Source organism: Budorcas taxicolor, chromosome 4 (genome assembly GCF_023091745.1).
Source record: "Budorcas taxicolor isolate Tak-1 chromosome 4, Takin1.1, whole genome shotgun sequence".
In the NCBI taxonomy this organism is placed as follows: Eukaryota; Metazoa; Chordata; class Mammalia; order Artiodactyla; family Bovidae; genus Budorcas; species Budorcas taxicolor.
In genome coordinates, this window is record NC_068913.1 from 55,438,319 (window position 1) to 55,460,863 (window position 22,545).

The 22,545-nt window shown below is 38.9% G+C and overlaps 1 protein-coding gene across 1 annotated transcript in view; it reads right to left on the reverse strand.

Annotated features, from left to right (window-relative positions):
* Nucleotides 1–22,545, reverse strand: part of MDFIC (MyoD family inhibitor domain containing) — a 131,966-nt gene that overhangs the window by 13,279 nt on the left and 96,142 nt on the right. The window contains exon 4 of the mRNA XM_052639091.1: nucleotides 19,888–20,160. Within this exon, the coding sequence (XP_052495051.1) occupies nucleotides 19,888–20,160 (273 nt within the window). The remainder of the gene's footprint in view (nucleotides 1–19,887; nucleotides 20,161–22,545) is intronic.

A 22,545-nucleotide genomic window follows, 5' to 3' on the forward strand; every position in this document is an offset into this window, starting at 1 on the left:
TGGCTTCATTTAGTATGATAATCTCTAGGTCCATCCATGTTGCTACAAATGGCATTACTTCATTCTTTTTTATGGCTGAGTAGTATTCCATTGTATATATGCACCGCATATTCTGCTGATGGACATTTAGGTTGTTTCCATGTCTTGGCTACTGTAAATAGTGCTGCTATGAACACAGGAGTGTAAGTAATCTTTTCAAATTACAGTCTTGTCTGGGTATATGCCCAGGAGTGGGACTGTTGGATCATATGGCAACTCAATTTTTAGTTCCTTTGAGTACCTCCATATTGTTTTCCATAGTGGCTGCACCAATTTGCATTCCCACCAACAGTGTAGGAGGGTTCCTTTTTCTCTCCACACTCTCCAGTATTTGTAGACTTTTTAATGAGGGTCATTCTGACTGGCGTGAGGTAGTATGCTGTCATAGTCCCGGTGGCTATCAGAGGCAGGTGATACACAGATAACTCTGGGGAGCACCCATAAGAATCAAGGTATTCGGTTATGTCCAAGTCTTTGTGACCCCACAGACTATACTCCACCAGGCTCCTCTGTCCATGGAATTCTCCAGGCAAGAATACTGGAATGGGTAGCCATTTCCTTTTCCAGGGGATCTTCCCCAATCAGGGTTTGAACCTGGTTTTCCATCATTGCAGGAGGATTCTTTACCATCTGAGCCACCAGAAAAAGCCCCAGAGAAGAATACAAGTTCCCTTAATGGGAGATACCAGTGACCTGGATGGAGGGGAACACAGATGGTGCCTGCCAGCCTCTGTCCCCAGAGAGAACTTCAATAGGCCCTAGATGTGTATGTATTAAATGCTTGTCCCTTGGGTTGACATTTAAAGTTAAGCAAATAGGTCTCGTTCACATATTGTCTGGCCCCTCTCAATTGGTTTTCTGCACTGGTGACAGGTGAGTCAAAGCAAGCAAGCCCTTTAAGAGCTATTTTCAGTCACTGTAACCACGTGGGTCTCAGGAAAGGAGAGTATCATTGGTTTCTCAAACCTTAGATGTTTTGGGAACTTATCTCTCTGCAGGTCTTAAAAGTCTCTGATATGAGGTTTAAACCCCCTACCCTCAGGGAGAAGCTCCAGGTTTTGAGTTTCCTCTGATTGTGGTTCACTACACCAAGATTTTGTCTCAGCCCCACTTAATTGCTTTGATGTAGGTTTTTTTCTCATTTGCCTAATGTTTAGGAGTTGTTCAGCTTCCAAACCTCAAGTCTCCAAGGTCCTTTTTAATGAGGAACTTTTATCTTCTTGAGTTATGTATTTGGTATGTCTTTGGGAGGAGGTAAGTTCAGGATAGTCTATGTCACCATCTGGAATCAGTAGTCCCCATTTGGAATATTTGTAGGTTAATATCAGTGGCTATTCGAGAGTCCGCAGGGTTGGCCGTGTGATGTGAGGTTTTTGTGGCAGCATGGGAATAAACAAACACACTAAGAGGAAGCTGACAATATCCGCAGGACTGGGACCAGACACAACAACACTTCAGCGACCTGAGCGTTCCTTAGCAAGAGTCCGAAGGGCGGAGGGGCCCCAGCAGTTCTTGTAGCCCCCATGGAGGCAGGGCAGCATCCCAGCAGGACACACAGGCCTCACACAGGCAGGACGAGCCTCACTCAGAAGGCCCAGGGTGTGCTCCCAGGCCCTGACAGAGCAGCCAGGCCCCCACCAAAGATGCACAGCAGTCTAACAGACACTGCAGGCAAGATGAAGGGGAACAAGCCGAGTAAAACGCTGGGGCAAAGAGACGCCAAAGCACATGTCAAAGCTGTGCACAGGAGGTAAATCCTGTTATTCATGGAGTTAATTTGCGAACCAATGATGGCATTGTCCCTCTTCCCCCATCATGTGCTCTCTCCACCCATGTTCTCTCTCAATATCATCTGATTTCCTTTTTTTTTTAAGACACCAACACAAGTCAAAGACGAATAGGGCAGCAGAACACTGAAATTATAAGGTATAAATACTTCTACCTTAATTTAGTGTACAAACAACTCCAGAGCCAAGAAAAATCTATGATCACATTGTTTGCGATACTCTAATTGACAAGAGTAGATAAGCCTAGTTTCCTAATTTAAAAAAATAAATCTGTAGCCTTTTTGTAATACTTTAAATTGTGCAAAAGAATATAAAAATTCTCTTTTCAATACTTAGTTGCTTCCTAATCCTCTGCACCTCATCAAGGCCACTCCCCAGTTGAGGTTTTCCTGCACCAGAGCTCATTCCTACTATGACAGTTCAGGCAGTAAATGCCAGAATTACCAAAAGAAAAGCTGTGTCTGCGGTGGTTGTTGCTGTTTGTATGGTTTGGTTTCAGTAACAGAACCTAATAGTGAGTTAAGTCTGTCTTAACTGACTGGAAAACAGGCTTTAGTTTTCCAAATCCTAATAAACAGGATGATGCTTAGCTGTGCTACTCTTGAAGATAGCAAAGTAATTATAAAATGAAACATCTTTGCTTTTATGCCCCCAACAATGTCATTTCCTGTAGCTAGAAGCCTGCTGCTGCTAAGTCGGTTCAGTTGTGTCCGACCCTCAGCAATTTCACTTTCACTTTCACGCATTGGAGAAGGACATGGCAACCCACTCCAGTGTTCTTGCCTGGAGAATCTCAGGGACGGGGGAGCCTGGTGGGCTGCTGTCTATGGGGTCGCACAGAGTCGGACATGACTGAAGCGACTTAGCAGCAGCAGGCTTCTAGCTACAGGAAATGACATTGTTGGGGGCATAAAAGCAAAGGTGTTTCATTTTATAATTACTTTGCTATCTTCAAGAGTAGCACAGCTAAACATCATCCTGTTTATTAGGATTTGGAAAATTAAAGCCTGTTTTCCAGTCAGTTAAGACAGACTTAATTCACTATTAGGTTCTGTTACCTGACCTTGAACAAGTATTTCACTCAGTGTTCATATGCATACAGTGAGTCGGGAATGAGCTCCAAATTTTTTTCAAGCACTAAGTTTCTATGATGATATAATGTACAATTATCTATACACAATAGATTCCAAAGTCTAGCTCAGGGTCTTCTCTTGGCCTGGAACAAAGGTACTGCTAGGCTTAACACAAAGCAGTGTTAAGCAGAGCAGTCAAAGTTAAGCAGTCAAAGCAGAGCTGAAAGTTAACTGACAGTAAATACAAGTTGAGTTTAAGTTGGCTAAGTCCCAGGGGCAGATGGTCAGAGGGCATGTTACATGAAGAGAAAGCAAAGGTGGATCCAGGTAGTGGGGAGGCTATGTAAGAAACAGAGGCAAGAATATGGTAGTTTTAGAGATAAGAGTTGCTGTCTATTGATGGAGCAGGAAAACCAGGTAGAAAGCTTAAATATTCCATTTCAAAAATGGAGAGGCAGGAACAGCATCTGTGGTAGTAATATGGTGTCAGGCAGGATGACTATGAGGAATAAGAAGGTGAGATTAGGAAGAGTTGATAAGACCCCAGAGAAGAAGAAAAGTCAAGTCTGACTTCCTGGCTCTGGAGCCATTTACTGAGAAAAAAACAGAGATAGTTCCCTTCTGAAAACACTCAAAGGGAGATGCCCAAGAGGTGGCTTGAAACACTGATCTAGAGCTTGGGAGATGGTCAGAGCTGGAGGCTGTAATTCTTAAGAGTGAATAAAATCAAGTTGCCCAGGGAGAACGTCCAGAATGGAAAGAGAAGGGATGTAGAGATGTGAGGGAATGAGAGCATTTAAGGAAAGGACTGAGTAAGGTGAGTAGCAGAGGAGACGGACAGGAGCAGAAACACAGACAGACTCTTCTTCCCATGCAGAGTGAGGGAAAGTTCCAGAGAACTTTGTTGAAAGAGTAGCAACAAAATGAGACAGTCGCTGTGGAAAATGGGAGAGGCTGGCTCTGCAGTTTGCTGCTGAGGGACTTCCCTGGTGGCTCAGACAGTTAAGCATCTGTCTGCAATGTGGGAGACCCGGGTTCGATCCCTGGGTCGGGAAGGTCCCTGGAGAAGGGAATGGCAATCCACTCCAGTACTCTTGCCTGGAAAATCCCATGGACAGAGGAGCCTGGTTGGCTACAGTCCACGGGGTCGCAGAGAGTCGGACACGACTGGACGATCTTCACCGATCTTTACCTAGGTACCTGAGGGAATGTGCGAACCAAGGTGAGATCCAAGACACACTGGGGTATTTGCAGCAGTTTTTATGGATATCAAGGCTTTGTGAGTACTACTCAGCTCCTTGGTACAGAGAGAAGGTAAAAAGACAGACAGTCTAGACTTGGGGTTCTGAAAGGCAAGTATGAGAGAATAACAGAGTCTGAAGTTAGGAGATTTGTCAAGAGATCCAAATATAAACAAATATATATATTCCAAATATATAAAAATAGAATATATTTAAATATTTTATATTTACATTGTATAATATAGCATTACATTAAATATAGGTATGTATTTACTATATATAATAGATTATATTTTATATAAAATACTAGTATATATATTAAATATCATGGCATATATACTCATATATATAATTATAGAATGGTCAACTGGGGTTCAAGAACTAGTATGTTCATATTTAGTTCCCATTTATTTCTAACTATATTACAAAGTAACAACAGTAATCAAAGGCACTAGGTTAAAGACTAAAATAGGACGGCTGTACAGAATTCAGTACACAAGCCTGGGAACATGGCAGACCTGTTGACTTGATGAAGCTCATTTGTAGGCCCTGAGGCAAAGCTTCCTTTGGGTTTTTCTTCTCCTTTCACTCTACTCTATAGGACACATGGAGTGAGCTACCTCCTATGGTCGATAGCTACCACAGATGCTGAAAAGTTCTTTCTACAATAACTACTCTTCCGTCATTCCAAAATGCAATTTCTGCATTCCTCACTGAACATAATTATTAGGAAAAAATAAACTTAACTTCTAGTGTCAAATTTAAATATGTTATGCATAGGGATGTTATTCCCCAAGAAGTCTGGTTTCTCCAATTTGATTTCCCGAGAGAAGTCAGAGTAGAAATTTATCAGGTTTAATATGTCATAAGATGTAAGTCCATTTTGCTCTTTTCTTTCAATTATCTGCACATCTCCCCCAAACTCTTGGATTTCTCAGTCTTTAGGAGACAACTACTATTTATTTGCATGAATTTTCCCCTTCAAAATAGGAACTTTGATTAGTTTCCCTGAGGAAACTGTTTACTAATTATTCTTTTATTTTCTTCTAATTGCTTCCTATATCCACTTGATAGATGTCTACCACCTTCCGTTTTCCCTTCAGTCAAGTGTGTGAGTAGTAGGGAAGACCTTACACGTTATCAAGAACCTGTGCTGGGAAGGGGGCCTGAGGCCACATTATGCTGCCTATCAATTAAAATCCTTTCAGAAAATTAATCTGAAACACATTGTCCACCAGATTGTTGACTTTGATTCTTTCCTCTGTTTTCTCCCATACCTATTTATGGAGCATTACATTAAGATCACTGAAACAGTGGCAGAAAAAAACCACAAAGTTAATTTTCTCCATGCCCTGGTATTGCTGACAATGCCTTGGTAAAAGAATATCACTAAAATGTAAAGACAACTACAACTACTTAAGAATTTAGTATTTAATATAATTTTTAAAATAGAAATTTGGACATATCTTAATATGAGCAAAAATTTTAAAGGTATTTACAAAAATGTGTTCTCTGTCTTATACAACATGCACACAGAAATGTAAGTGTACAAAACAAGTATGTTACTTGTAGTATAAAAATAGTATAAAAAAGAAATTTATACTACAAAGAATGCTTAGGATGCAAAGGGCACTAGGGCAGGGATTCTTTATTTGCAATGTAATGGACAAAAAATAATATTTTTAAATGTGTAAAATGAAAAACAAAAGATTTCAATGGAAACCAGTTATATTGAAACATTTATTATACCTCGGCTTTTAATATCATGATAAGTACTTCTTTTTTAACGTATTAAAAACAAGCCCTAGAGATGATCTAATAAGTACTGCGATTTTAAAGTAGTGATTAACATAACTAATACTTCATGATTTCTGAAATAACCATAAACTTGTTTATTACTTTTATCTATAATTAAGTAAAATTTAGAATTTCCATCACAGTTTAAAGGTTACTGACATTAAGGTTACTCCCCCCACCCTGCCCCCCATCAACGTCACGGGTTCTTCCCAAAGCTAAACACTTCTGAACTGGAAGATCATAAGCACATTTTTCAAATAGCTTCCTTGCGTATTCAACTGAAACTTTCTATAGAAAAAAATTTTTTCATCTTAAGTTTTTTTCAGAAATATGGGAACTTTATACCATGAGCTCCCTCCCCTCTATCCTATTTCATACTACACTAGTTGAGGTTTATACAAATTAAATATAAAGGTCCTCAAAACTATGATAGTTGACCAGTATATGTAAGTATTAAAAATTACTGAGAAAATTTCTAAGAGAAACTAGTATTTCAGTGTTACCTCAATTAGTTTCAAGATTCAGGCAGTGTCATTTAAGAATGCAATTTAAAAAAATCAAATAGCAACTTAACTATATACTCTTAAAGATATCAACTGAAAGACTCTAATTCAACCTAGAAAAAAACCATTGTTAAGCCTTGGGTCTTAAGAGAATTTTAGAGTCATATCTTGCAAACATACAAACTAAGAATAAAACTATCTGAAAAGAGTATTAAAGCATTATTACTGAAAATGTCATGAATCATTGCCATTTGAGTTCCTCTAAATTGCAATAAATTGTTGAATGAAATCATGCAAAGGGAATAAAATGAGTCAGGAGGGAAAGAAAGAAAAAGAAATAAGAGAGCAGGGTGTTGAAAGATCAACAGACAGGTGGACAGAGGTATAGAAAGTATGCTTTGGAGAAATAACCAAAATGAGACAATCAAAATTCTGGACTTGCAGACCAGATCTTTAAAGATGAAGCATCTCTGATGAGTGCACAAACAGATATACTTCTAGGCATGCTCCTGTTCCTTAAGACTCCTTTTTCAAAAATTCTTTGTTCAAAATTAATTTCCCTCCAATATTACAATTCTCAATTCATAACCATTTGAGTGTCTATTTAGCTAATAAAACACAAGATCTTCTAAGTGTAGAGGGAGTATGGTGGGGCACACACCCAAAGGAAGCAATTGAGGGAAAGAAACATAGTAACAAAACACTAGGGAAAAAGAAAAAAAAAATAGCACCAAAGAGAACAATAAGCTACAGTATTTGTAGATAATACTATAAAATATACCATTATCAAAATAGTTTTAAAGACAAAGGAATGTGAACAATCTATTTAGGCTTAAATTTTTGATTTTTCTCTTCTAGATTGTCACTACATGGCATGAATTGAGGTACAAATTATCCACCAGTATTTTCTTCAGTTCATCAGATGAGGTAAATACTTTTATTCTATCCTCAAAAAGTGGAACTGATTTTTTTAAAGGTGAAAAATACTGTTTGCTAAGGTGGTAAAATTTAGGCTAATGTGAAACACAAGACATAAGAACAATGTTTTGATTTATCATGAGCATCTAAGATAAAAGTTTTACTGTAGGCGGTCACCTCAAATATTTGACGACAAATTAATATCATATTTTTCTTGTGTATATACTTCACAAACTACAAGACTCATGAGTCATCAACCAGTTTTCGTCAGAAGATTCCAAACATCCTGCACATTCTGTATCTCTTCCCCAAAATTTCTCCCTTTGAGAATTGTAGTATTATGCAGTGTCTAGTGCTATTATTATAACTATGAGATAATTTTTTGAAGTCTTTCTAAAATGAATGGAAACTTCTAGCATATTTTACATCATTGCAAATGATGAAACAGTTTTAGATGGAAGGTTTGAAAAACTTTAAATCTACCATGTCAAATCCTACTGGTCATTTGAAAGATCACCAGTTAAATAAATAGAAAGTGGTTAGTGTATGCACCTACCAAAGAAGGCAGGGTGAAAGATAATCTCAAAATATGGCTGGCCACTTTCTGGTAATGATCTAAAATCTGAGAGGGATGATGAGATATAGGTACAGATATCAGTAACTACAGATGGGGTGCCTTCTAATAGATCTCTTCTGCTTCAGCTACTCAAGGGCATCCTTGTCCTGCATCATCCACCAGCCACTTCTCTACCAGCTCATTACCAACAAAACTCAATATATCCCATCTCTAAAAATATTCTTTTAGCTCACAGCCTTTTTACTATTCTCTTTTAGGAACACCCCTTGAACAGAGTAGCCTAGCTGTGCCATCTTTAATTTTCTCTACCACTTCAGTGAGACTTTTGTTCCCATCACACACCTAGAGTATGAAGGTCACCAATGATCACAGGACAATGTCAATGGTCACTTCTGATTCATCTCACTGGCCTTCTCAGTTGCTATTTGACACATGACCACTCCCTCCAACTTGAAACACAGTCTTTATTGTTTCCTCCGCCATCATTGACTACTCATCCCATTTTTTTTCATAGTGTCTGTTCATTTTCTGACTTATTGAACAGGTCTAGAGCTCAGTTCTTGCATCACTAATTGACTGTACTTCCTGGGCAGTAGTTCTTAACCCTGCATGGATGTTAGAGTCTTGTGGAGAACTTCTATAGCAGTGGTCACTAACCTTTTTGGCACCAGAGACCAGTTTCGTGGAAGACAATTTTCCCATGGACTGGTCTGTGTGTGGGGAGGTGGTTTCAGGGTGATTCCAGCATGTTACATTTATTGTGCACTTTATTTCTGTTATTATTACATCATTTCCACCTCAGATTATTAGGCATTAGATCCTGGAGGTTGGGGACCCCTGTTCTAAAGGATTCTGATGCCTTGGTCCCACTCCACTTGAGTTAGGTTCTCTGGGGTCTGTGCCCAGAGAGATATTTCACGTTGTACTCCCTTTGTCCAGAAGTTCTTACTTCAGATACCCAGGTGCTGGGATTGAGAACCACAATCCCAGGGGATCCCATGCACTGAACATTCTGTACTCTGATGACTCACAAAACATCTCAGGGTGCAGATCTTTCCTCTCACCTTCAAACTCCTCTACCCAACTGCTTATTTCACTGTACCACTTGTAAAGAAAATGGGCATCTCAAATTGTTCAAAACCAAACCCTGTTCTTCCCACCTCTATTCATGGTAACTCCATACATTCAACTGCTTGGACCAAATAACCTAGAGTCATCCTTAACCCTCGTCTTTCTCTCACACTGAAATATCACCCTTCAATAAATCTTACTCTGCCTTCAAAATACATTCATACACAACACTATCTTACTATTACCACTCTGATCCAACCCTGTCATCTCTCAGCTGAGTTACTGCAAGAGTCACACAGCAGGCCCCCAGGCCCTCTTTCTTTGGCCACTGTGTACCTATAGTCTACACTCTGCACAACAGACAGGTGATGCTTAAAAATGTCAGATCATGTCTACCATCTGCTCAAACCCTATCACTGGCTTCCTACCTCACTCAAACCAAAATCAAAATCCTTAAAATGGTTCATTAGGTCCCTCCATAATCTATGCCCTGCTTTACTGTTTAGTTCTTAGAGATATGTCATTTTAGAATAAGACATCTGAAGGTATCTGGGGTCTTTTGTTACCTTCAGGAATAACAAAAGACCTAACAGGTGTTTGTTACCACCTTAGAAACCTGCGAATCTAACTGTTGTTAGATTCTGAAAAAAGCCCACAAACCAAAAGTGATCACTGTGTAAGAGACAGTCACAATTAATTTATAGAAGTTGGAATTTTGATCTTAACTTTTAGAGCTTTTGCTTGTGACAGTAATTCAGTGAAGGGTAAACCACATTAAGGTCCTCACTGGTGGGTCAATCACTAAAGAATCTGCCTGCAATACAGAAGACCCAGGTTCAATCCCTGGTTTGGAAGGATCACCTGGAGAAGGAAATGGCAACCCACTCCAGTATTCTTGCCTGGGAAATCCCATGGACAGAGGAGCCTGGGGTGGGGGCTACAGTCCATGGGGTTACAAAGAGTCTGATATGACTTATAGCAACTAAACCACCACCAGCAGACCACATTAAAACACAAATTTACTTTAAATACATTTTAAAGTTAAGCTACTGGATTCTGCAGTAATTTCCTTACTCATCTTTCCCACAGTTTTCTTCTCTTTAGCTGCGTGTTTACTTGTTTGGGCTCCTAATAGCTCAGTTGGGAAAGAATCCACCTGCAGCGCAGGAGACCTGGGTTCGATCCCTGGGTTGGGAAGATCCCCTGGAGAAGGGAAAGGCTACCCACTCCAGTATTCTGGCCTAGAGAATTCCATGGACTGTATAGACCACGGGGTAGCAAACAGTCAGGTATTACTGGGCGACTTTCACTCGTTTATGTTCTGTTTTATTTCCTGTCCTATACTATGTGTAAAAGTTACAATTAAATTCAATTAAGGGCCTTATCAATCTAAATTATAAGAAGCTATTAATTTCCATCAACCTGTGGTCTAAACACAAATCAGGAATTTGGAACTCAGATTCATAAATGTCTGCTGGGTCAGTGTCTTCCATTCAAATGCAATTAATACTTCTGGAATGAAGGAGGAGTGGGGACTTGAGTTAGATGCTTTTTGAGTAACTTTATGGGATAACTTGGTATGAAAGTGAAAGACCGTGAAGTCACTCAGTCATGTCTGACTCTTTGCAACCCCATGGACTGTAGCCTACCAGGGACCTCTGTCCATGGGATTTTCCAGGCAAGAATACTGGAGTGGGTTGCCATTTCCTTCTCCAGGGGACCCAGGGATTGAATCTGGGCATTGTGGGCAGATGCTTTACTATCTGAGCCACCAGGAAAGCCCAACTTGGTATGAGGACATGATTAGAAAGGAATTATCAATGATACTCCCATAAAGAGTGGAGTCACCTACATTAACAATTCAATAAATGCTTCTCTGGTTGCTCAGTTCTCATGCGTTGATAATGGATGTGTATTTACATAATCCAAACTCTAGATCTAAATGCTAAATATCATTTCTTTAAATGATATGCTGGCTTGTCAATAAGGTTATCATTATTACCTTCTTAAATCTTCAAACTTTCCCTCTCTCCTGGATCCTTTCCATCCAAATATAAACAAAAACCTTTTCCATCTTAAAACCTCTTTGGACATTGGCCTTTCTAGAGCTATCGTTATTAGTGTGTTTTATCACATTCCGCAACCCATATCATTCTGACTTCTCTACAAAAATGGCTCTTAATTAGGTCACCAAATGACATCCACATGGTTAAATTCAATAGAATCATTTCAATTCTCATCTGACTGAGGTGTCACAATAGCTGGCGCAAGCTTCTCCTTTGACACAAAGCATTTATTCCCTGGTATCCAGGATACCACCCTCTCCAGTTTGTTTCTTCTCTCACCTTTCCTATCGACTCCTCTTGGCCAGATCATCTTCCTCTTCTTTTTGCTTTCTGACCTCTCCCCTAGGCTATCTTATCAGTGCTATAGCCACACTCTGACATCACTTTTAGAGAAAAGCCTGAACTTTCTATGGCATTGTCTCCCCAGTGCTCAAGCTAAACCCACTCTCCCATTCCACCAAGCTGGCTGGCCTCCAGTGATCCCTGAGTCACTCAGTTCTCAGTCATCTGACTTTTGCTCTTAAATCTCTACTGAAGAAAGATGCATGGTTTCAAATATCTCCTCTAAGAGAACTAACAGAAATTAGTGTGCTTGCTTTTAACTCCTTCTCTGAAGTTCCAGTTATATATTGCCAAATGTTCTTGGATTGTATGTCATCATCTGAAATTGCACAAGTCTACAATTCATCTCATGGTCAGCCTCAAACTATATTCAGCTATTCTTCATGATTTCCTAAATTTCAGTTCCCTTTCCGAACTAACTGAACTAGACGATGAATGACAGTCCTGATTAAAATGCATTAGTCTGACTGCTACTCTAGTTCTGGGCCAGGACTCCTCGATACAATCCTGAAACCCTAAAGAAAACCATCACTGCCCACACACTGCATGACTTTTGAGGTTGGAAATGGACTGTAATCCAGGATAAGCCTGGCTACTGCACTTACCTGTTACTGTTTCACCTAATGAAAACATCATCTAAACTTACCATCATCAAAGAAAAAATTAAAACCCTGATATATTAATAGGGTTATTAGGTTATTCAGTTCTTTCCACTTGGCCTATTATTCTTTCCACTAAGCTGGGTTTCTAAATAACCTCTTCACTCAGCTACCCCACACCCCAATGCTTCCCAGCCAATCTAGCTGTATCTCCATTGTTTTATTTCCTCCTTACCCACCTCCTGTGTGAGTGCTAAGCTAACTCAGATTCTTAGAGCAGTGGCCTAAGCTTGTGTACAAAACCAAACACCAGAGGTGGAGTCCATACACAGTGGATAGTTATCTCTTCTTTCAGGTGTTAACAGGTATAAAAGAAGTGGTCTGAGATTTTGAGGCGTTTCTGTTTCAAATCTCAAATTATATACTTTAGAACCTTGTAAAATCTTTGCTTTTCACCAAATGGATGGATATAACTTACTATAGATCATAGATTACAAAGTTAACCTATTTTCCTAAACTCAAAAGGAAGTGTATTTAAATATTTACTTTCAGCCCTAAAGTAATATCACTTATAATTTGATAGATGATTTTTTAAGAACAGTTGATTTAATATTTTAATGATTTATACTTTGACATCGTCAACTCTGATCATACCTGTTTTCCACACACCCTTCACACACCCTTCTCTTTGTGTTTGGAGAAGGAAATGGCAACCCACTCCAGTATTCTTGCCTGGAGAATCCCATGGATGGAAGAGCCTGGTAGGCTACAGTCCATGGGGTCGCAAAGAGTCGGACACAACTGAGCGACTTAACTTCTCTTTGTATTACTGTTTCAATTAGCTTGCTGGTTGAGAAAAGAAAATTATTAAAATCCTATTTTCCAATGGACTGGCAAATATTGCATCAGAAAGCAGAATTCTAAACCTTTCTCCCACACAACTATTCTGACATGGAATGGAAGGCACTGTGCCTGAGAAAACAAAACAAAATAAAACAAAATATCATGCAAGTGAATGAAGTATTTTGAGGAACACAGCAATATATCTTGCCAAAGTCACAGAAAATTTGTTTCTGGAGGCTCAGATTATAATGTTATAGTCAGATCATGAAGTCCTATTATTATCCTTCCACTAAAGTACTAGTACTTCTAGAAGTTTATGGGGTTTTTTTGGCCTCTTTTAGCTCAAATATTTGCACTCCCTTCAATCTCCCCATTTCATCTCCCTTGAGGATTGCAGCAATTTCCGAGATATCAACTATGACGTCTGTGAAATGTTAAAGAGTAAGTGCTTGCGTTCTCCAATTTATGCCCCTTACTTGCTTCATCATTTACTAAATAGTTACGATACGTCAGGTACTAGGCTCTGTGCTTGAAGCCAAAAGATGGATAAAACCAAATCTTTGCCTTCAGTAAGATTACATTTTAGTGCAGAAAGAGTTAAACTCCAGTCTCATTTTGTATTTGGAAGACACTGTGGGGACCCAAAAGAAGAGTAATCAGCCCAGAATTGGGGCATCAGGAGACGACCCTTGAGTTCTGAAAAAAATATGGAGAGGTCATGAAGGCGAAGTTATGAGAAATATGAGGAAGAGAAGTGGCAAAGTCAGTCAGCTATGTTGTTAAATGTGTGTGCTTGCAGTTGAAGGCACAATTTCAAGTGCAAGGAGAGAAGAGGAAGTGGTGAGGTCAAGGAAAGATATTTTTACCAGTAATTCTCAAGGAAGGAGGGGGTGGAACCTATTTGAATCACCTAGTGGGCTTTTCAAACTGACCTGGTCAATTGTGTACATCTCCTTTGAAGCCTGTGTGCCCCACCCAGACTGCCTCCCAGAGTCATGGCTGTCCTCCTCCTACTCATGATCCGATGCAGGGGGAAATACACTGAAAAGGGGAGAAAGAAGAGTCTAAACACAAGACAGAGAAGAGTCATAAAGGTAAGAAGTCAAGAGGCTAGTTTAAAGACAAGCAGAGGGTACCAGTAAAATGGGAGAGGACTGGGCTGAAGTCCGTCCATATATGTCCAAAGCCTTCCTGAAGAACTTGTTAGCATGCCCAATTCACCAAGTCTATAACTAATTCATTTTATCTATGATAATAGTTCATTACTAAAATACAGAAAGATCATAAAGGTGATCAGAGTACAGATGCTTAGTATATAGCAGTATTCTGGGTTTATATAATTGCAACTATGGAATTTCTGTATCATGGAGAGAAAAGAAATATTAATGTTTCAAAAAAATATACAATGGGCATAAAATGATATCCTTCAGAGAAATCATAAGTATCTGGCTACATTAGAACAACAGGGCTTCCCAGGCTGCCTATGGACTGATCCCTTCTAGTCTCACCTCTCCTAATTTGACTCCTCAGCAGCAAAGTACTTAATGGTTCTCTGAACAAAACACCTTATTTCACAAGCCTCTTTCAGTCTTTTTGAATGCCTCTTTCAACTCCCTTACCTTCTCTTAACCTTCAGGTCTCCATCAAGGCATTACCTTGTCTAGAAAGCTGACATTGCTGACCCTTCCTTCCCTGTGCACTCCTTCATGATGATGATGAGAACACCATCCAAGTACTTCATTCAGGCCCGGCTCTTTTATAACTAAAACTGAATGCAAAATCAACTCAAATACTCTTCCAACCATCCTATGATACAGGTGACTAATTATATCCCTATTTTACAGTAAGCCACTGAGGGACAAAGAGGTTAAGGGACCTACTCAAGGACACATTATGGGCCAATAGTAAAGCCAATGTTTGAACTGAGCAGACTGGTTCTAGAGTTTGTGCTCTGACCACTAGGCTATGTGGCCTCTCTGATTTAAAACAAGACTGATCCTCAGTACTGCCATGCATATGATGCCCCTGACTCTTGTTCAACAGTTATATTTAATGAACTGCTGGGACTAGATATGCAGTTTCTCTGTAAGTACTTAATCTATGTTTCAGTATGAAAGTGAAAGTGTTAGTCACATCCAATGCTTTGTAACCCTATGGACAGTAGCCTGCCAGGCTCCTTTGTGATATTTTCCGGGCAATGATACTGGAGTGGGTTGCCATGTCCTTCTCCAGGGGATCTTCCCAATCCAGGGATTGAACCTGGGTCTCCTACACTGCAGGCAGATTTTCTTTTCTTTTTTTTTTTAAACCATTTGAGCCACAAGAGAAGCCCATTATGAAATATGTTAAATAGTAAATATCACTAAGAAGTATAAAATCTCCTCAAAGTATCTTTGTTGAAACTTAGTTTTTACAAAATCATAATAGCATCATTGGCACACAAGTGTTAGGATTTACGATAAGGAAAAAATCATCTTAGAGTCTAATGAAAGCTCTTAGCAATTTGAATATTATATGATACTAAATTATACTATAATTATTTCAAAGGTCAAGAATCTTAAACATGGCTTAAAAAAATCTCTACCTGGGTGATGCAATCAAGAAATTGAAGTAATGTATGTATGAATATTTAATTATACAAACAAGTAGGAATCTACTAATTTAATAATATTCAAATAAAATGTACAGTATTTCCCCACATGGGTATTTTTTTTCCTCTATTGCATAAAAGGAATTTTTAAAAGAACATATTTTAAATGAATATGAGCACATATTTTACTTTCCAGTGCTAGCTTCATGGAGGTGGTTTGGAATAAAACATTGCATCACTTATTAACTCAGGGAAAACAATGAAGCTATTGTACTGGGGCTGACTGTAAGTTTAAGAAAAACATTTTGACTCAGACCCAGTCAAGCTTCTTCAGGAATTTACAGTCTAGCAGGGAAGGAAAATGGACACAGAACATAGGTATGAAAATTGTTTTCAAAACTTTAGTTGGAAGAGTTTAAAGAAGGCAAATGTATACTAATCACAAGATCCTTGCCTGACCCACAGCTGGAATGATATCAACATCCCATGTGATGCTGGAAAGGCCAGTAAATTACCTTTCCTCAGAGAACTTTAAGGCAAAATAACACAGTGGTGTCGGGGATAGACCATGGAGCCAGGATGGTCTAGGTCTGAATCTCATTTCTGTCATGTACTAATTGAGTTTGGCACATTCACTTATGTCTGTGTGCCTCAGTTTTCTCACTTATAACTAGATAATTACATATAGCTCATAGAATGACAGTACTGTTGGGAGGGTTAAATGACTTCACGTGCATGAAAGTGAAAGTGAAGTCGCTCGGTCGTGTCCGACTCTGCGACCCCATGGACTATAGCCCACCAGGGTCCTCCATCCATGGGATTCTCCAGACAAGAATACTGGAGTGGGTTGCCATTTCCTTCTCCAGGGGATCTTCCCGACCCAGCGATTGAACCCAGGTCTCCCGCATTGCAGGCAGACGCTTTACCGTCTGAGCCATCAGGGAAGTCCTTCATGTGCATGAAGCAGGTAGAAAAGTTATGTAGATTAGAATAATCTATGGTACAAATCTTCATAACTGAATCAACATAGCTTAAAAAGAGAAATCTGATGGAGCCCATGTCTATTTGTCCTGAAGCCTTAAATAATCCAGATTAAAGACATATGAAAAGATGTCACCAACTCACTGATGCAATTGTGAGGCTGAGTCAGTCCTTACCTCTGTATAAGCAATGGGCTCACATCATAGCAGTGTTTTCCAAACTGTCATCAAAGCACCCCTTAATGAAGCACAATGAAATAGTGTTCTTGCCTGGAAAATCCCAGAGACGGCGGAGCCTTGGTGGGCTGCCATCTATGGGGTCACACAGAGTCGGACACGACTGAAGCGACTTAGCAGCAGCAGCAGCATGAAATAGTTATATATTTAATTTCATCATCTGAACCAGAAAAATGCCTCTGGTTATCACTGTTGTTTATGTGCAGTACAAAAATCATAACCACAAACACTTTATCCAGAAAAAAGGCACATTGCCAGACCAGGCAAGGTTAGGTATTTTTGTGGTTTTCAGCAAATACCAGTTTGCTACTTGTTTGCTCATTTTGCTGTAAGAATAGGCAATCCATTTTTAATGGTATCACAAATCAGGCCTCTTCAAGACTTACTGTTCTCACATATAGGCCTCCAGAAATCCAAATGCTGTCTCTGTTTAACAAAACTATTTAGAGTAGCCCAGACTTGGAAGCAACCTCAGTGTCTATCGACAGATGAATGGATAAAGATGATGCTGTACATATATACAAAGGACTATTACTCAGCAATAAAAAATAAGTAATGCTATAAAAAGAATGAAATTATGGTATTCACAGAAACATAAATGGACCTAGAGAGTCTCATACTAAGTGAAGTCAGTCAGAAAGAAAGACAAATATCATGATATTTTTTATGATGTGGAAGCTAAGAAAATGAAAGAAATTAACTTTATTTACAGAATAGAAATAGACTCACAGACTTTGAAAACAAACTTATGAAGGCGGAAAGGAGGTGGGGGAAGGATAAATTAGGAAATTGGGATTAACAGATGCACACTATATAAAAACAGGTAAATAGCACAGAGAACTATACTCAATATCTTGCAATATCCTATACATGTAAAAAAGAATATGTATATGTTTAACTGAATCTCTTTGCTGTACACCTGAAACTAATACAACCCTGTAAATCAATTATATGTCAATAAACTGAAATAAAGTTTTTAAATTAAAAAAAATTTCTGCCATTGTTTTATTCCACAGACATTAGATTTCTGCTCACCACGATTCACATATTTTATACAGCAAAAGACCTGCTCTGAGAACAAAGCAGCTCTGCTATAAAGCAAGCACACAAAATCTTGGAACTGAAACTAACTTCTTTTTCAGTTTCTAACCAAAGCATTTTCTTAAAAAAAAATAAGTCCCAGAGAACAAACTTACCTTTAAAACTGAAGGCCAGAAGAAACAAAATTTGAGGGTACAACCTTAAATAGCAGCAAAAAGTAGGACAATGTCTATCTTTGAGAAAATATGAAATAGGACAATGGAATTTTCATCTTAATTCAAGTAATCACAAAGAAACATACTATCAGGTTAAACTGTATAGCAAAGCAGTGAAATAAGTGGGCAGGACATTGTAAAATATACTTAGACAATTCCATTGGCGTTTGCTGTTCCTCATTCCCCTAATCCAATATGGAACAGATTTTGTGATAAGAGAAGGATTACAAGGGACTTCCCTTATCCACACCTTTATCCACCCTTATCCACAGCAGCCATAAGGATGGGTGGATGACAGGGGAAGAGGAACATGAGACGGGAAAAGCAGGAAGAGGAGAGAGGGAGAGAGCAGAATTTTACTTCATTTATGTACTAGTGGTTTTCCTCTTCCTTCCTATGTTAGTTACAAAGCTACATTCTTCCATTAGAAATAAATTCAGAGATGGTATTAAAAAATAAGCAAAAATATATAAAACTCCATAAGGTATTTCAAGTTGGATTGCCATGCAAATATTACCATTCTTTAAAATCAGTAAATATCAAATGGAAAATTAGAGGTTAGGAGCACAATAGGAAAAGTCAAATGTATAAAACAAGTAGATTTCAATTGCATTCAATTATTTCACCCAATCACCTAGAAGCAAAGATCCTCTAAAGAAAATTGCATTGCCTTCCCAACTCCTTAGAGAGCCAGTTTAGTTAACAGCCTACCTATGCTTCAGAGATGACCACGCAGCTTACATGTCAAACTCATTTTAAAGTGTCAATCATGTCCTTTTCAATCTAATTAGTTTGGAAAGTAGTGTCACTGACCTGGCACTATGCAGACCATTTATTATCATATCATTTGATCAACCTAACACTTTACCTCAGTTGAGTTTGAGACACCTGTAGCCAAAATGTAATATCCTTTCTCCCACTCATGACTAGTAACTCTCGATACAATTTCCTATTTACAACTCAATTTATCTCGATGAATAAGCATGGCCAACTTCACAGAAGCATCCCCAGAATTTCCTTCATTTAAAATTTCATGATAATTTAAATAGAAAGGTGAATAAGAAACATATTTGTACTATATATATGTAATATATATACACACACACACGTGTATGTGTGTGTGTAAGATTTGAGTTTTTGATGCCAATGAACTGCTAAAAGGAGAAAAAGAGCAGAGGAACATGTATATATGCTGAGAGAAATTTGGGACCTTGAACTTGAGGGAAAGTGATTTTTTTTTAACATAAATTCACAAGTCATTTTTATAAAAGGAGTTTGTAGGTTATAAACCCAATGCCATCAGATGGGCTTGTGTTATAATAAAGGAAAAATTTCCTGCTTCATAGTGTTTCATTAATGAGGTAATTGCTAATTCTTGAGAGGTCAGATAATACAGCCCAGTGCCTCTAAGGGAGGATCTAGAGGGCAGATGACCATGAGCTTGGAACAAGGCAGAGTTGGGCGAGGGGTGCTGCCCTTGACAGCACTGGTAACTGGAAGATGCTAGTCAGTCAAGCAAGAGTTCACCTAGCCCTTTCTCTGTCAAGAGCATGAAAATTACCAAATTTTTGCTTTTAGTTTTGCCTATTTAATAACTGAACTGCAAGAAAAAATATAAGCAGGTATCTGTGAATCAGAGATTTACATACTGAATCAGGGACTGAAAAACTACATACAATCATATTCCACCAAAACATGGTATTCATATTTTTAAATGTGGTTTAAAAAGAAGTATAGCAGCTATATTTAAAGTTATGACTGTTCACTCCAGAAGACAATCTAAAAGCAGGATGTCAGCTGCCAATGCTTCCGTTATAGCCTGGGCTTTCCTTTGGGGAAGTTGCATTTTACCAAAATTCCTGTTTGGAGGCAAAGCAACATTCTTCATACATTCGCTTGATCAAATAATTCTTTGCGAATATGGTTTTACATCTGGTCAAGTAAAACACGCATACGCATCACACTTACCTTCAGGTGAAGAGCCCGTCTTTTGGGAAAAGACAGCATTTACTTTACTCTTCTTACTGATGTCACTGTTTACAGACAAGCTGGAGTGAATTTTTCTATGCATTTTTTGAGAAACGGGTGCTGAAAGTCTTCGATTCTCTGCAGATACGTGTTTGGCCCCATGGTGGATTCCATTGCCATTGCTCAGACTTGGGTGGCCGTTCTTTATCTTGCTTATTTCCTCCTCACTTTCCTGCACTGCAGTTTGAAGCTGAGGCAAGCGCTGAGGTTGAGCTAAGTGAAAAAAAAAAAGAAAAAGAAAAACAGGAAATATTTATCCAGTTAAAAAAATGAGTATTTGGAAATAATCAAAATCCAATCAGTAACAGACTTTCTTGGGTTTCATCCATGATCCTAGCGGGGGGTGGGAGAGGGACACACAAATAAAGACGAATACAGAGAAAGCATAATTACTAAAAGAGAAATGGAAAGGGGTCATCAAGAGTAACTTTACATAAGGGACACAAAAAGAAGAGGAAAAAACGGTGTTTCTTTTAAGTAAATTTAAGTTGGAAATCTGAAAAAGGTAATTCAAAACTCATTCAACAGCTAAGTCCCAGGTCCTATTTTGGGTGCCACAGACACTGCAATATTATCTGAGTATCCCTGACAATGATAAACTACTCAACTGCCTTTTGAGATAAAAGGAAAGGAACAAAGAATTGAAGCATCAAAGCTGGATAAGACAGTGTGTTGTACTGTTTTCTTTTTAATTCCACTTTAAATTCTGAAGAAAATCTTTTCCATATTTTTTTTTAAAATAAACCATTGATGGAAACTTAGGAATAGAAGAGAACTTCCTTAATCTGATAGAACACATTTATCAAAATTTAATGTCAGTCCTACAGAAGTGCTCCCATTTGGTCAGGACCAAGGAAGGAATGCCCACCTTTACCCTCTTACGCGACACTATGCTGGCAAAAGCAATGAACACTGAAAAGAAAAACCACGTCTGAGTCTTGGAGAGGAAGAAACATTTTTGAGATGGATACATAACTGAATATTCCAGGGGAAATCTAAGAGACTATACAGTCTGAAAAACTAAGAATTTAGCAAGACGTATACACGATAAGCCATATTAAAGTCAGTGAAGTTCTATACGGCAACAGTAAGCAACTAGCAAATATGCAAGAACTGAACTCTTTACAGAAACAACAAAAGAAAAACAAGCCAACAAACAAACAAAAAAGCCTGTAAGTCTCTAGGAATTAAGCTAGGAAAAAGGGGGAAGAGATTCTATGGCAAAACTGACCAAACATAACTGAAAGACATTAAAAAAAAAACTAATAAATGAAAAGATTATGTTAATTCTGGTAATATGGTAATTATCGCCAATTTATGTAATGCAATTCCCATAAAAATTCTAAAAGGCTTATTTGTGGAACTTGACAAACGGATCCAAAATTTTATAAGAGTAGTCAAGAATCACTAAGGAAATTTTAAGGAAAAAAAAGAGGATTGTGGGATTTGACTTAGATAAAAAGTCTTATCTTGAAACTACAGTAACTAAAGTGGAAAGTGAAAGTGAAGTCACTCAGTCATGTCCTACTCTTTGCGACCCCATGGACTGTAGCCTACCAGGCTCCTCCGTCCATGGAATTTTTCAGGCAAGAGTACTGAGTAGGTTGCCATTTCCTTCTCCAGGGGATCTTCCCGACCCAGGGATCGAACCCAGGTCTCCCGCATTGCAGGCAGACGCTTTACCATCTGAGCCACCAGGGAAGCACAAATCATATAAACGGTTCATATTTATCACTCAAATCTTTTTTTTTTTTTTTCTTTTTCAGCCACACGGCATGTGGGATTCTTGGTTCCCCAATCAGGGATTGAACCCACACCCGCTGTGAAAGTCTTGGAGTCTTAACCACTGGACCACCAGTGACTGGGCTTTCCCAGTGGCTCAGCAGATTGCTTTCCAATGCAGGAATGGTGAGTTCAATCCCTGGGTCAGGAAGATCCACTGGAGGAGGAAATGGCAACCCACTCCAGTATTCTTGCCTGCAGAATCCCATGGACAGAGGATCCTGGTGGGCTACAGTCCTTGGGGTCGCAGAGTCAGATATGACTGAATACACATGCACACATGGACTGAGACAGTATGGCCTTGGTCCAGACATAGATAAAACCAATGGAACAGGAGAGCAAGTCACCGAAGTACTTGTGTATGCAAATGCAAATGCATCTGATACAAAGAAATTTCAGATGTTTTCAATGTTTATAAATGAAGAATTTAAAAGAAACATATAAAATAACATTTATTGGCATGACACTACAAAGGGAAAACTAATTTCTTTGGACAACAAATCACAAAACAAGCACAGTGACTACTGATCATCTATGCTGCCCAGCATTTCTAAAGACCCTCATAGATTTTGATAACTTCCTCTAACTCATCCCTACATTCCTCAAGTTAGAGGGCATGTATGTAACTTACATTCTACCAAGCAGAAGCACAACTCACATGCAGAAGTACGGATGCAAGATGGCAGCCACACCCGGGGGGTGGAGCCTCTCAGCACAGACAGTAAAGGGGGCATTTGTCGATCTTGGCAGTGGGTGCAGTGTCTGGTGTCCACTTCCTAGCAGATCAGTGGGCGAAGCATGCAGTAGTAGTAAGGT